Source organism: Sminthopsis crassicaudata, chromosome 3 (genome assembly GCF_048593235.1).
Source record: "Sminthopsis crassicaudata isolate SCR6 chromosome 3, ASM4859323v1, whole genome shotgun sequence".
In the NCBI taxonomy this organism is placed as follows: Eukaryota; Metazoa; Chordata; class Mammalia; order Dasyuromorphia; family Dasyuridae; genus Sminthopsis; species Sminthopsis crassicaudata.
In genome coordinates, this window is record NC_133619.1 from 496,944,972 (window position 1) to 496,959,634 (window position 14,663).

Here is a 14,663-nt window from a genome sequence, read left to right on the forward strand (position 1 = left end):
CCCATATTTTGGGCTTTCTTCCCCCATTTCAGTTATGTAACTGATAACATTTCTTAAACATGAAATTAACTATAGACTCTTCTCTTTACCAAAATATTTTTGAATCCTGAGACTAACAATGATTGCTTTAAATATTTAGGATGCTAGTTTTTTTACCCTAGCTAATACCTCTGACCTTGATCTCATCTATGTTGCTTTTTTGCCTGTCTGTATTGCCATACCTCCTGTTTTCATTTTTCTACCTTTGTCTTTATATTCTACATCATACATGGCAGTCTGGCTCTTTGCTTGCTTTATTGTTAGGGAAAATAACATGCCATACTTTTAAACACCCCTCTATTTTAAGACATTCCAGTTTTATTTGATAGTAACATTGTTCTTTGTCACATGTTCTTTTTTCCTGTGTGTTTATCTCTATTCATGTATATAATGAAAAATTCCCCACCAAATATGTCTGCAGCCCTCTTTAAAAATCATACTATATAGAACCTAAAATTTCTCTTACCTAAATATTTCCTATTCCATTTTTAGATTAGATCAGATGTTGTCAATGTTAAAAAGAAAATAGATCAATATGAAGCAGTGTGGCTTAGTAGAATGAGAAATAGATTTTTAATTAAGAGGACCTGGATTCAAATTCTGACTTTGTTATTTTCTTTGACCACAAATGAGATCCTATACTTTTCTTAACCTCATTTAATAAGCGAGTTGGACTTAGAATGCTCTCTAAGATCCCAGATAGCTCTGAATTTATGATTCTACAAATTAATAGTGTTGTCACATGAAGTTGTTTAGTACTATTCAGTCAGTTATCAATGTTAGCTTAATGGTATGCTAAACAATGTATAAAACTGTTTCAATTTAACATTTTCCAAGCTTCTTGTATTTCCCATGTTTCTTATTTTCTTGTAATAATTTGGTTCTTGGGTATCTTGGCATTGATATTTTTCTCTTCATTGTCTTAGAAAAAGGCCCCCAAATAAAATGAAGAAATCTCCTGTGGGCAGTTGGCGTTCCTTTTTCAATTTAGGGAAATCATCATCTGTTTCTAAACGGAAACTTCAGCGTAATGAGAGTGAACCTTCAGAGATGAAAGCAATGGCTCTGAAAGGTGAGTGCTCTCCATTGGAGCTCACATCAGAATTTTTCTTCTTTACTCAAGGTCAGTGCTCATCCGAATCAGGACTGTGACCTTAGCACAAGGAGACACATGGCATGACCCCAGTGGATGTTTTATTAACCAATTAGAATGTTATGAGTTCCTTCTCTTGTCTTGATGTTGGCAAATTGTGGTTTGGGGTCTAAGACAACTACATTGCATTCTTCATACATTATCTGTCTCTCACACAGCTCTCTCCTGTCATTGGCCCCCGGGAACTGTTATGATTTAACTAGCATCTGCAGCAGATGTATAGTCAAAGTTCCTTAATACTCTGTCCCCAGTTTATCTCATAGCTGTAGCAGTTACTCTTCAACAAGTGGGCTCTCCATGACTCCAGGGTGATTCTGAGGAAGAATCCTATGCCCTCTCTCTTTTGCTTTTAAGATAGTATAGTTTAAGGGTTACCTTTTTGGTTTTAGATAGATGGATTGCATTCTCCATTTGTAGATCTCATTGTATTATCTTTGAATTTTCCTGTTAATATTAAGAATACTGCCATCCAGCTTTGCAACCTTAATGTCATCCTTAGCTTACCTACACATTCATTTACCAGATCTTATTGTTTCTCCCTGCAATATCTCTGGCCTCTGTCCCTTTCTCTCTTACTTACACAGCCACTAGTCTAGTTCAGGCCCTCATTGCCTCCCCATGGTGGTTTACTGTAATAGCCTGTTTGATCTACCTACCCCAGTTCTGTCCCGTCTGTAATTCGTTGTCTGCATAGCTAAGATATTCCTAAAGTATGTCTGACTTTGTTACTCCCTTATCCAATAGACTCCTGTGGATCTCTGTTGGGTCTAGGACTAAATATTATTTCATTTTGTCTTATATTTTAAAATTTTCTAATTTATTGGAAGTTTGATAATGTATGCAATTGTTAGAACATCCTACTTAAAACTTAACAAAAATAAATAAATGTATCCAAATTGGGAATATGTGCATTTAGAGATTAGGAACACACAATGTAAAAAGTTTGTTTCTTTTGGGGTAGCATATTATCTGAACACATTATCACACAATATAGATGTCATTTACATTTTACATATAGTTGAGCTCTGCTATTATAACGTCTTGGACTACATATACAGAAGTTACTCTAAAAACTAGCAGTAATATAATTCAAAGAAAGGCATAAAGGAAATTGTTTTACATAAATTAGTATTAATATATAACATTTGTAATCAGATATATGTAACTTTCAAATGCTTTGCATTAATTTTAATACTTTTTTTGTAGTGAATGACATCTTTGTGTTTTGAAGAATACCTTAGTACTTAGCCTGTCTTTGAATTTTATAGAATATGATATCTAATATGATATCTAATTGCATAAACTTTTTTAGTTATACAGCATTACCTTCTTAAAAAACATACATCTTTGTGGCTAATTGGCTTATTGGTAAAAATATTTAAATGGATCAGTATAAAAGAATCACTAGAAAAACAATTCCAAGCATACAAACCTTCTCAACTAACCTTAGCAAATATATTCATTTAGGAGGGAGAGAGAGCTTTGGAGATGCCATATATTCAATCGAGCAAATATTTGATGACTGCTTTTTTGTACCACTGGTTTGAGAAACAGAAAAGAAATAATTCTTGTCCTTAAGATATATACAATCTTTCAGAAAGATAAAATGTATAAGTATAAAGTAAATAGACAACAATATAAGATAGTATTAGACAATTATTGCTAAATTTGAACATATGAAAAACTACTGAATAGCCTTGACATTCATTAATTTAAAACCATGTTAATAAAAAAAATGATGTTCCTTTTTATGAAATATGTAGATAATGAATAATAAAAATGTGCTTTGGTTTTGATTCTTTAGGGAGCAGGACAGAAGGAACCCTTCGCTCAGCTAAAAGTGAAGAGTCTCTTACTTCTCTTCATGCAGTTGACGGTAAGAATGAAAGCTCCAGTAATCTACTATATACATATATACATACATATATATATATATATATTTTTTTTTAAGACAGTAGCATGTCTTTACTTTTGAATATCAGTCATATCATTTGAGCTATTGTCTTATTAAGTATTCTGTTTATATTTGTTCAGATGAAGTTGTCTCACGTTTTGCTCTTGCTTTTGTACATACACAATTTAAGTAGTTTACATTTGGTAATAATACTTGATCAAGACGATGTAAAATAGTATGTTTGTTAAATTTCACTGTATGGAGATAGTACTATTCATTAAATGATTATCACTCTACATGAAAGAAAAAATCAGTAACTAATCTAATTAGAATCATAGATCTCGAAGTTGAAGATTTCAGAGATCAATGGTCCAAAACTCTGCTTTGATGTTTTTGTTTCTTTGTTTGTTTTTTTAATAAATGAGGAAAGTAGTTAATATCATTTATCCTTTGCATAATGTTGTTTTAAAGAATTTAATACTACTAAAAGTCAGTGTTTAGGGAATTTAAAGGTTAAGAGCATAAATGGGGGTTCTAGACCTTTTCTTGTTCCTTCCCCCCTCCAAAATAAAGTAATATTTTATTTACTTCAATATAAAACCTAATCCTATCATGTGAGAAAAAGTTTTGTTGTCATTATATGCATTTGAAATTATCATGTACAAAAATGGTATCTTTGTACTTAGCTTCTCACATTTCCATGTGAGGTGAGTGAGTAATTGGCCTGAGGCATAAAGAAAAAAGGGAACTTGCCCAAAGTCACAAATTAAGTCAGTGGTAAAATTAGCAATCAGACCCAGGAGTTTTTTGTCCAGCTCTTACCCCATCCATCAAATTTTACCTTCCTGCCTTGCCTCGCTCATCTCAAATCTGCAGTTGTTTGGTATTCCACATTTGCTTTTTGGATTATATTCTTTCAGTACTACATGGTCTATATGTATTCACTGGCTATAATCAGAAAGAAAAATGGCACATATTTTTCCTCCTTTTAGCAAAATTATTCTGGTTGGTAGATGACTACTCTTGATGGTGTATATCTGTGACATTAATTATTGGATATTATTATTTATTACCAGGTGATTCAAAACTTTTCCGACCCAGGAGACCACGATCTAGCAGTGATGCATTGTCTGCCTCTTTTAATGGAGAAATGCTTGGAAACCGATGTAATTCCTATGATAATCTACCCCATGACAATGAAAGTGAAGAGGAAGAAGGACTCTTACATATTCCAGCCCTCATGTCCCCTCATTTGACTGAGGATGTTGACTTAAGCCCACCAGACATTGGAGTAGCCAGCTTGGATTTTGATCCCATGTCATTTCAGTGTAGTCCTCCCAAGGCTGAATCAGAGTGCTTGGAAAGTACTGCCTCCATCTTAGATTCCATGGGATTTTCTAAGGACAAGCCAAGCATCAGTAAAAAGGAAGCAGAGGCAGGAAGTCAGTCTCAGACTCCTGGCAGTACTACCAGCTCTGAACCTGTCTCTCCACTTCAGGAGAAATTAAGTCCATTCTTTACCCTGGATTTAAGCCCACCTGAAGACAAAGCATCCAAGCCATCCTCATTTACAGAGAAGGTTGTTTATGCTTTTTCTCCAAAAATAGGACGAAAATTAAGTAAATCACCCTCTATCAACATATCAGAGCCAATCTCTGTGACTGTTCCCAGTCGAGTGTCTGAAGTCATTGGCACAGTTCCAAACTCAGCATCACAGAATGCATCTTCCCCAACCTGGAGTAAGGGCTTTGAAAGTGACATCATTAATAGGTCCCCCACTCAGGTAGTAATGATGAGAACAAATGAGACAGATTCACGAGAAGTATGCCAGCCCGAAGTCCAGCCTTTGGACCAGGCAGCTGCTGAGGCAGTAGAATTGCCAGGGAAAGTGGAACAGGTCATCTCCAGCGGCCAGAGTAAGGCTGTATCTTCTGGACAGCCTCAGACAGGTACTGTTGGTTTTCCTCCATTCTTTCTTTAAGTTCAAAGAGACTTACAATACATTATGCCACCTGTGCCTTTAAAAATAAAAAAGGGAAATAAACTTCAGAGAGCTTGCTTTTCAGGGTTTTGCCAATGACTTGAGTCCTAATAAAACTCCTGAGAGCCAACAGCCTCTCATCAAAGACTCAAGGTTGTGTTTAGTGTCTTTGGACGGTTAAAATTCAAGGATAATTTTTGCACAACTTTGTAGTTCTTGATTCACGTATAAGACTTTTTAGTAACAATTTTCCAGCATCTGAAGGGACTTTGAGAGCCCCAAAACTTGTTTTCTGATTATTCTTTTTTAAGCCAGGGGAGGTTATCTGCCTTCTCTGCTTTCTGTCTCTGTAGAATCCAAGAGGAAATTGAGACCTCTGGACAATTTTAGTTTTCCTTCTGAATCAGCTGTATTTTCTACAGCTTTTGCATGTGGGACAGAAGATCAAGGATGGCTATGATGAAATGTGGAAAGCTCCTGGTTTTGTTTTTTGTTTTTTTTTGGTCAGAGGGGGAATATTTTGTTGTCCATGCAGGATAACATAGACTACCTTTTCACTCTTATTTTTTTTCCCAATTTCCTACTAGGAGCAGTTGCCCATGACTCCCCTCAGGATCTCGTTCCTGTCAGTTCAGTCTCTCTTATCCCACCACCACCGCCTCCAAAAAATGCCGCACGTATGCTGGCCTTAGCATTGGCCGAGTCTGCCCAGCAAGCTTCAACTCAGTCATTGAAGAAACCAGGGAATTCACATGCTGCTTGTCCAAATTATGAAGACACTACAGCAGCAATACCAGAAGATAAACAGTGCGGTTCTTTTAGTAGTTTTCCTTTAGATAAGACCTGTTTCCATTCTAGCATGCCATCAGAACAGCTTCATCTCCAAAACACTCCATCTGGAAACCATGACCAGCTTAAGCTGGGTATAGCAGTGATTGAGGATCACTCCAAGACAATTCCATTTGAATCTGAGGAGCAGCCATACCACTCACTTGGTTCGCCAGTGAATCAGTCCCACACGACCTGTTTTTCTGGAGACCCAGAAAAGGTTGAAATTCCCATGGCAACATTAGATGACTCTGACAAGACTGATAATCTTATTCATTTGCATGAGAATCCAGGGAAGACCAATATTCGAACTGTTTCTTTTGGGAACCAAGATGAGCCTCATATCCACTTCTCCAGTGAAGATCTTCTTTCTCCTCTGGATACAGCCGCAGATAAATCCCAACTTTCCTCAGAACCTGAAGAAAAGGTAACCCCAACTGTCAGTTTGCCTGTGGACAAAATCCACCCTCCTCCTGAGGACCCTGCAGACAAAGCCACTCCTGCTCCAGCGGCTTACATGCATACTCCAGCACCAAGTGAAACAAACACCAGGGAAACTAACTGGGATATGGTTGGACAGCCTCTGTCTTCTGCTGACCTTGTCACCACCCTTCAGCGTACCCATAGAGCTAACCGTCCTCCTCTATCCCATTCTTCTCAGAGACCAGCAGAGCAGCAGCTCTTAGTGGGACAGGTACCAGCAGCAACTGGTGTAGGACTAAATAATTCCCACAAGGTAAGAAGAGGGAGGGAAAGTGATGTGGAATGTACCTTTTCCAAAGGTATGTCTATTTCTAACAGGTGTGATGAGCCATTTTGCTCAGGTATGATTATATACATTTGAATTCTATGGAATGCATCTGAAAGTAGTGTATATTTCAGATTGGAATTTTTTTGGTAATTCCTATATTGAGTGATTTCTCAAGCAGTTTGATTTGGTGCTGTTTGGTAGCTAGCTTTCTGTTGGTTTTGCTTTGGGAATGGAGCAAGACAGCATTATTACCAAATCACTGTAGCTTGATTTTGTCTTCTCCCTTTTCTTCCTAGGCTGTTCAGGTCCTTCACTGAATAGTAACTCAAAGGAAGCATGGTCTGTTGAGTCAAACTGGACTTTAGGTATCAGGGTTTACAAGTTCTTTGTTTATGTCCACCACTGACTGACTGTGACTTTGGGCAAGTCATTTAACCTCTGTGCCTCAATTACAACTACCAAAAAAATAGGATAACAGATTTCTTATATGTGAATAAGACATTTTATAATTCCTATCTATCAGTCACTAGAAAAATGTAAAAAAACTCATAGAATTAACACTACTAGAAACATTTTAAAAACTTTAACTAGTAGCTTGGATCACAAGCACTTACTATCTTGAGAGAATGAATATTGTATAAGGGGTACTAAAGTCAAAATCTAGATGATTTTTTATTCTAAGCACTGTTGGTTTCTTACTGTCTGCTGGAATAGGCCTTATAGCACAGTTGAAGTGTGAAGGAATGAGAGTTGAAGTAACTTGAATTAAGGTCCTGCTTCACTTACCTACAACTTGGGGGTATGGATGTCCTTGAACAGGCCGCCTCACCACTCTGAGCCTCAGTTTTCTTTTATGTAAAATAATAGAGTTGAATTAGCTGATTTTTATACTTCCTTCCTTTGGTGGTATCATGTTGTAATCCTGAGTGTGAGCAAAAAGGACCTGGATTTCTGGTTCACAGAGGAGGATGCCAGTTTTAGAATTCCCATCTCTACCTTACAATACTAGTCATGTGGTTAGATCTACGTTCTGCCATCAAGGTGAAGTAACTCTCAGGGTAGAGGCAAGTTCTGCCATTGATGTAGATTTTGTTATTTTTTCTTCCTGTAAACTGATCCGGCATGCAAAGTGGTCAGCCACCATCTGTGAATTTTTCTTGATAGTTCGACCACATTATATCTGCAGAAAGATATATTGGCGTCTAGGCCAATGAAGATTAATAAACATACGTTAGTTAGTAATAGGGCAGGAATATATTTATAGTGGAGAAATCAGCAAGGTTAAAGTAATTCTACAGGTAAGAAAACAAGAGCAGCAGGAAATCTAATTGAAGGAAAGGCTCCTTTTGTTGCCAAGGGTTACTTGATAGGTAGTTCAGTTAAATATATGATTATGGTTGACTCTATATCTTGGTCTATAGAAAGGAGCAAAGAAAACAAAAGTAAATAACCCATATTTGTTTTCTCTTAACAGGTGCGTGGAGTAGCTTCAGCTCCAGAGAAGCCACCTGAGATCAGAGGAGCAGAACCATCCTCCATCTTTACCTGTGATGGTAGTGGTAGTACTACCACTCGATGTGCCACCTATGCTTCTGCCGTCCCCCCAAGCATTCCTGAGAAGGTCTGGGAGGGGACAAGGGCCCCCCCTCTCCACCTGCGTTCTGAGTCTGTTCCTGTGCACGCCTCCCAAGGCTTCACCCTGCCAATCCCACCCACGAGGACGATGGATAGTAAGATTGCTGCGGCCATACACTCTGGTAATCCAGATGCAGCCAGTGCTTCCAATTACCATGCCTTCATTGTCGCTTCATCAGCTTCCATGGATGATGCTCTGCCTCCACCACCTCCTGTCCCTCAGCCGAAGCACACCTCTCAGAAAACAACTTACCCCACTTACATGAGGCCCGATATCACAGCTGACTCTGTCGGAGCAGAAAACTGTCTGCACCTCGGCTTAGCTTCAGCCTGTCAGTATCGTCCGCAGAGTATCCCCTCGCACCACCATAAACCCGAGCAGCACCAAGTCTATGGTTCCAGATCAGAGACACCAAGTTGCATGGGTCCACGTTATAATACATATATACCCCCCGGGAAAAACTCATCCGGGTACCACTCCAAGCCATGCAGCCGGGTCGAGTATGTATCCTCAGTAAGCCCATCCCTTCGGAGTGCTTGTTATCCTGAAGACATTCCTCCGTACCCCACTATCCGCAGAGTACAGTCCTTACATGCCCCTCCATCTTCTATGATCCGTTCTGTCCCCATTTCTCGGACAGAAGTACCCCCAGATGATGAGCCATCCTATTGCCCAAGACCCCTTTACCAATATAAGCCATATCAGTCCTCCCAGGCCCGTTCAGATTACCACGTAACTCAGCTACAGCCTTACTTTGAGAACGGCAGAGTTCACTACCGGTACAGCCCTTACTCAAGTTCTTCTGGTCCCTATTATAGTTCAGATGGCCCCTTCTATGATGTGGATGCTTACAGCACGGTACAGTTGAGGCCACTGCATCGCATGCCCAACCGTGATTTCAATTTCTACAATCCCAGGCTTCAGGGAAAGAGCTTGTACCGTTACCCTGGTCTGCCCCCTCGTCCCCAGGGAAACATCGTGGGCTACCTTTCTGGGAATGAACACAATCTTATCAATGTGACTTCAGCAGCTGATGTGAAACATATGTACACTTCATGGGACCTGGAAGACATGGAAAAATACCGCATGCAGTCCATCCGACGGGAGAGCCGAGCCCGGCAAAAGGTTAAAGGGCCGGTTATGTCCCAGTATGACAACATGACCCCTGCTGTGCAGGATGACATGGGTGGGATTTATGTCATCCATCTACGGAGTAAATCAGATCCTGGGAAAACTGGACTTCTTTCAGTGGCAGAAGGGAAAGAAGGGAGATATCCCACCAAGGCAGTTACCCCAGAGGGAGATGACCGCTTCTATAAAAAGCATCCTGAGCCAGAGTTAGACAGAGCCCATTACCATGGTGGCTATGGCAATGGGCAGTCAGAGAAGCCGTCTCTCCCTCTGAAGCAAAGCAGCCTCAGGAACAGAAAAATCCATGACATGAGCTCTAATGCTTCTGAGCACAGGGCACACCAGGAAGTAAGCCATAGGCAGTTATGTGAATCAAAAAATGGGCCTCCTTATCCTCCAGGAACTGGTCAGTTAGATTATGGGACCAAAGGCATCCCAGACACTTCTGAACCAGTTAGCTATCATCTTGCTGGAGGAAAATATAGTACAGTAGGCCAGGAGACATTGAGATTGAACCACAAGGATGTGAGGGCCTCTGAAGATCTAGAGCGGCCACGTATGCGGCAGCCTCCTGCCCCAGAGAAACTCTCAAGAGACTGCTATAAGGAAGAAGAACATCCTGTGCAGCCCGTTCCTCCACCTAAGCCAGAGCGAAGTCACAGTCTGAAACTCCATCATACACAAAGTATGGAGAGGGACCCCCCCAGTCTCCTGTACCAGTACCAAACCCATGGCAAGCGCCAAAGTAATATGACTGTGTTATCTCAGTATGAGAATTTGGATGAGTATCACCCCATGTCTCAGCATCAGCGGGGAGGTTTTGGAGGAGGAGGAGGAATGGGTACATTCATAGCTCCTGGTTTTCCCCATCCACAAAATAGGACATATGCCACAGCTCTGGGTCAAGGGGCTTTCCTTTCCACAGAGTTGTCCTTGCAGAATCCTGAAACACAAATCCATGCAGAATGAGCCCTGGGAACAATAGAGTTAAAGCAGCCTCTGCTGGACAGTGGACTGTTTTATTTTTTCAACGACCAAAAAGATTAAAAAATACACAAAAAATTAAAAAAAAACAACCAAAATATCCCAATAAGAAAAGGAAACAAACTATCATCTTTTCTCCTTCCTTATCACCATATCCCTCATCCACAGACTCTGTTGTGTGTATTATTTAAAGGAGGACCTGAATGATTGTGGAGAGCTTCATTTTGAATATATGGCAAAGAATTTAGTCACAGACCAAATTCATCAGAGAAGGCAACTTAGAATGAAATTGGGGGCTGCTGCTGCTTTTTAAATAAAATTAACATTGTCATTGTTTTCTTGGTACTTGATATGCATAGTATGGGAAAATCTCCATTATTGCTGGTAGGATTTTACTTCTACTTTTGGTTTCCTATTTAACTTTAACCCAGTAAATACTGTGACATTCCCAGAATATTGGGTCATTTTCACCTAATCACCCCTCTCTTCCAGGAGACAGGTATACTAAATTAAAGTCAGAAAATTATTAATATTAATTAGGAAACAGTTAATATTAAATAAATTTAAGCATTTAAGAAATTTTTGTCCCCTCAGCCTGAGAATATTTTAAAAAATGTTATTCTCAGTGCCCTGTGAAAACTATTTTTTCACAGTTCTATTAATTACCTTCATAAATTCATAAAGGATTTTTCATTAGAATAACAATAAAGCTTCTAAATGAAAGAAGGAAAAATCCTCTTTGTTTTTGTGGCTTAGTGAGCATCAGGAACTGTTAGTTTTTTTAATGTGCTTACTACCATTGAGTTTTTATAAAAAATCTTGGTAAATTGTAATTTCTAGTATAAACATTTCATAACACTGTCATGGAAAATACAGCAGCATGGTTTGGCTGGATAAACACAGTGAACATACCCTAATTTACAAATTTGTGTTAATTTTTGTTTCTAAACCAGAGTGTGGGTTACCTGGAAATTCTTAATGTAGGTACCAGTTATTTATGGGAACATGTAAGCTATTATAATAACTGCTTAGTACACTGTACCATATCATCCTCCTGTGGAACTCTGTGTAGGTACCATGTAAGTACTGAGTAAATACATGTTCTTAGTTCACTGTGTATTTAGTGGGATCACTGTTTTATTGTAATTGTCATTCACACCAGCATTTCAGGTACATCACTTTGTAACTCTGTAGAAACGTTCTGTATAATTAGTCCCCAAAACTCTGTTTTTAATAATTCACATGAATTCCTTATCATAGTAGGAATAATTGACAGCTCTTTCCAGCCAAATAGTTTTCTTTTTCTCTATTTCCTCTCTTCACAGCTCTACCGGGGTAGTGGTACAGTTGTTTATTTCTAAAAGAACATATTTTGACATTTCATCATACAAGGTTTACTAATGCTTAAGTTTTAGGCATTAACATCTTTTAAATGGTCAATTTGGTGAAAACAGTTGGAGAATCTAAATTTAGTCGATGAGAATTTCTCTGACTTTTTAAAAAAATAAACTCAGAGTGAGTTTCATTTAGTAAACAATGAAAAAAAGCAAATGAAGTGTTCATGAGGCTAAAATCATGCTGCTATCATTGCTGTGAAATCACAAATATAAGGGCTCACATCATTTCATCTTTGACTCAGAACATCATATCATTGCAATTTTCAATGATTAAGTAACAAAAGATTTAACTATCATGTCATAAAAGAATCATCCTTTTTGTTTGTTTATTGGCTTTTTTTGGGGGGGGGTGGTAACCTTCTCCAAAGTTTTCTTTTTTGATCTCCCAGCTTTGGTCATAGCTACTTCAACAGCAGTGGTCTAAATATTTAGGGGTGTGTCTACAGTAGAAATTGGGAAGCAACTGATTTTTTTTTTGCATGTAATTGGCCTGTGAAAGTTCATGTAGTTTTACCAAATGCATAGATCCAACTTGTTTAGGAAAAAATCTTTATCTTCATGATAATCAATAAGCATTTATTAAGCACCAGCAATGTCCCAGGCACCTATAGGTACTGGGATATACATTCAAGAATGAAACAATCTCTACTCAAAGTATATTCTAACAATAAGGAGCTTTATAGAATACTCCCATATGACTTAAAGTGATTGACATCAACCAGTCATCTAAATTTCAATTTCCAATCTTAAGATTTCTTAATCCTAGCTATCCCTTGTTTAGTTGACCCATTGGCAATACTAAATTGATACTTCATCAATAGCTTGATGATTGGAGGAAAGGGAAGAGGTGATAAAGGAGACTATTATAAAGTAGGTTTGCATGATTAGTAGTAATTGTATGCCCTGGAGGAAATGATTGAAGAAAAGCCTGTTTAATCTATTTTTTATATATGCATTTTTTCCATCTCTGAATCATAAAACTGAGAAAAACAAAGTGCTAAAAAGTTTTTCCTTGGAGAAATTCCTAATTAGAGGCCCACAGGTAAATAGTTTGATATAGGTAATGACTCAAAGGATCATTAAATTTATGAAAACTATGAACTCTGGACAGAATCTATAGTTGTTTTCTCTAATGCAGACACAGCCTTAATTATGTTTTCAATTATTTGAAGAACTTTGCATGGTCTCTTTTTTGCTAATACTATGGGGTAGAAATTGGATGGCAAATCACTGTGAGCCAAGTTACCTCAGCATAAGTCACTGTGGGTGTGACTTCACAAACCTAGGAAAGGCATTGAAGTTAATTTTTTTTGACATGGGGCATCATCATCAACAAAAATGGAGCTGCCTTATGCATTAAACCTATCATCTAGTTATTTAATTCTTTTAATAGCGAAATCATTAACATTTTGTCCTCTTGGCTAAATTTGTGGTCATCTCCATTTGATTTGGCTAAGAAATTTTCTCAGAATGTCCAACTACAGAATTTTCAAAATAGTCTCAAAGGTGCCATTTATTTTTTAGTTCCTCTCATCTGAGCCTGATTTTATCATGTGTTTGGTTTCTTCTTAAACATGCAAGTTCTCTGCAATTGTCCTGAGAATGCTCCATGCATCTCTTCCCTTATCCCTTTATATTTACCATAAAGCAAAGTGTTTTGTGGGGAAAAAAAAGTCGGGGTCAGGTTGGAAATACTCAGATAATAGAAAATGTGCTTCCTTGAAGAAAGAACACTTGTAAGACTTGAAAGAATGGGGAAGAAAGAGCAAAATATTTCATCTTCTGAGTGGCAGTAGGGTACAGTTTTACCAGCTTAAAATGCATTGTTCCCTTTTGGTTACAGAAGGAACAAGTAGATCCACTATTTGAATCATTCTGTATCCTCGCCCATATCTATTGCTCATCCCATTAGTATGTTGGCAAAGCATTGTCTCAGAAACATGTGTAATGAATGATAGTGAAAGTAAAAGAATGTTTGAAGGTTGTTTCAGAAAGAATAGAGGCATGTGATTTTTCAGTCTCGAGTGCTACAGGAGTGTCAGGTATGATAAATTTTAACTGTGTGCATGAAAATGCCAGTGCATAAGGTGGGCAAGGGAAGGGAAAAAGCTCCCCATCCCCCCGAATAGGTTGTTTGTATTTTTAAGGTCAAAGAATGAGATAAGGTTGTTTTGCAGTTTATGTTAAATGCAGTAGAAAACTTGGTTCTTCCGCCATGACCCGCATGATAAAAGTGTCCTAGAAAGTTTTGAATCACACTTCTGAGTTCTTTTAACTTTAATTTATATAATGTCTTATTTTTATGTTTTAATATTTTCGTGAACTGGTGTAAAATATATATGCTGAGAAGCTTATGTATTTTTTTGTAAATAATTTTGTGGCTTATTCTTTGCCCCATATGTAAATATTTAGATTACCACTTTCTTCCAACCTTGTATAAGGCTGATGTGGGGTTCTGGTTTTGGTTTGGGGAGGGGTTTTGTACTGTAAAGGGAAAATCCCGATTGCAATGTCTTGTCGTTTAAATCAAATGTCCCACTGAGGTCAATTCAAATATACAAGTCAACAGAAATAATTCAGGTTAAAACAGATATCTTTGTGTCTGTGTGTTTATTTCTCTACAAGTTAAAAGATGGGAAGAATCCACCAAGAGGAATTGGAATTAGCATGGTATGGCTTCCAGTCTTGGGATTTTCTAGTTGATGGAGTGTTTTGGGGCCCCATCCTCCAGCTGCTCCAAAGAGAACCTTAGAAATTCAGTGTCAGTCCAGGTTTCTGGAGTGTACCCCAAAACAGCTCATAACCTCATGATGGATATGCCATCTTGGAGTGGGTTATTTGGGGTCCCATCCCAAAATCCCTACTTAAA

The 14,663-nt window shown here is 38.2% G+C and overlaps 1 protein-coding gene across 12 annotated transcripts in view; it reads left to right on the top strand.

Annotated features, from left to right (window-relative positions):
* Nucleotides 1-14,385, top strand: part of ARHGAP32 (Rho GTPase activating protein 32) — a 369,190-nt gene extending 354,805 nt beyond the window's left edge. For all 12 annotated transcript variants that reach the window (XM_074303813.1, XM_074303810.1, XM_074303812.1 and 9 more), the window contains 5 exons: nucleotides 966-1,111; nucleotides 2,997-3,068; nucleotides 4,163-5,035; nucleotides 5,655-6,631; nucleotides 8,121-14,385. In XM_074303813.1, the coding sequence (XP_074159914.1) occupies nucleotides 966-1,111; nucleotides 2,997-3,068; nucleotides 4,163-5,035; nucleotides 5,655-6,631; nucleotides 8,121-10,382 (4,330 nt within the window). In that variant the 3' untranslated portion in view covers nucleotides 10,383-14,385. The remainder of the gene's footprint in view (nucleotides 1-965; nucleotides 1,112-2,996; nucleotides 3,069-4,162; nucleotides 5,036-5,654; nucleotides 6,632-8,120) is intronic.
* The last annotated feature ends 278 nt before the right edge of the window (nucleotides 14,386-14,663 follow it).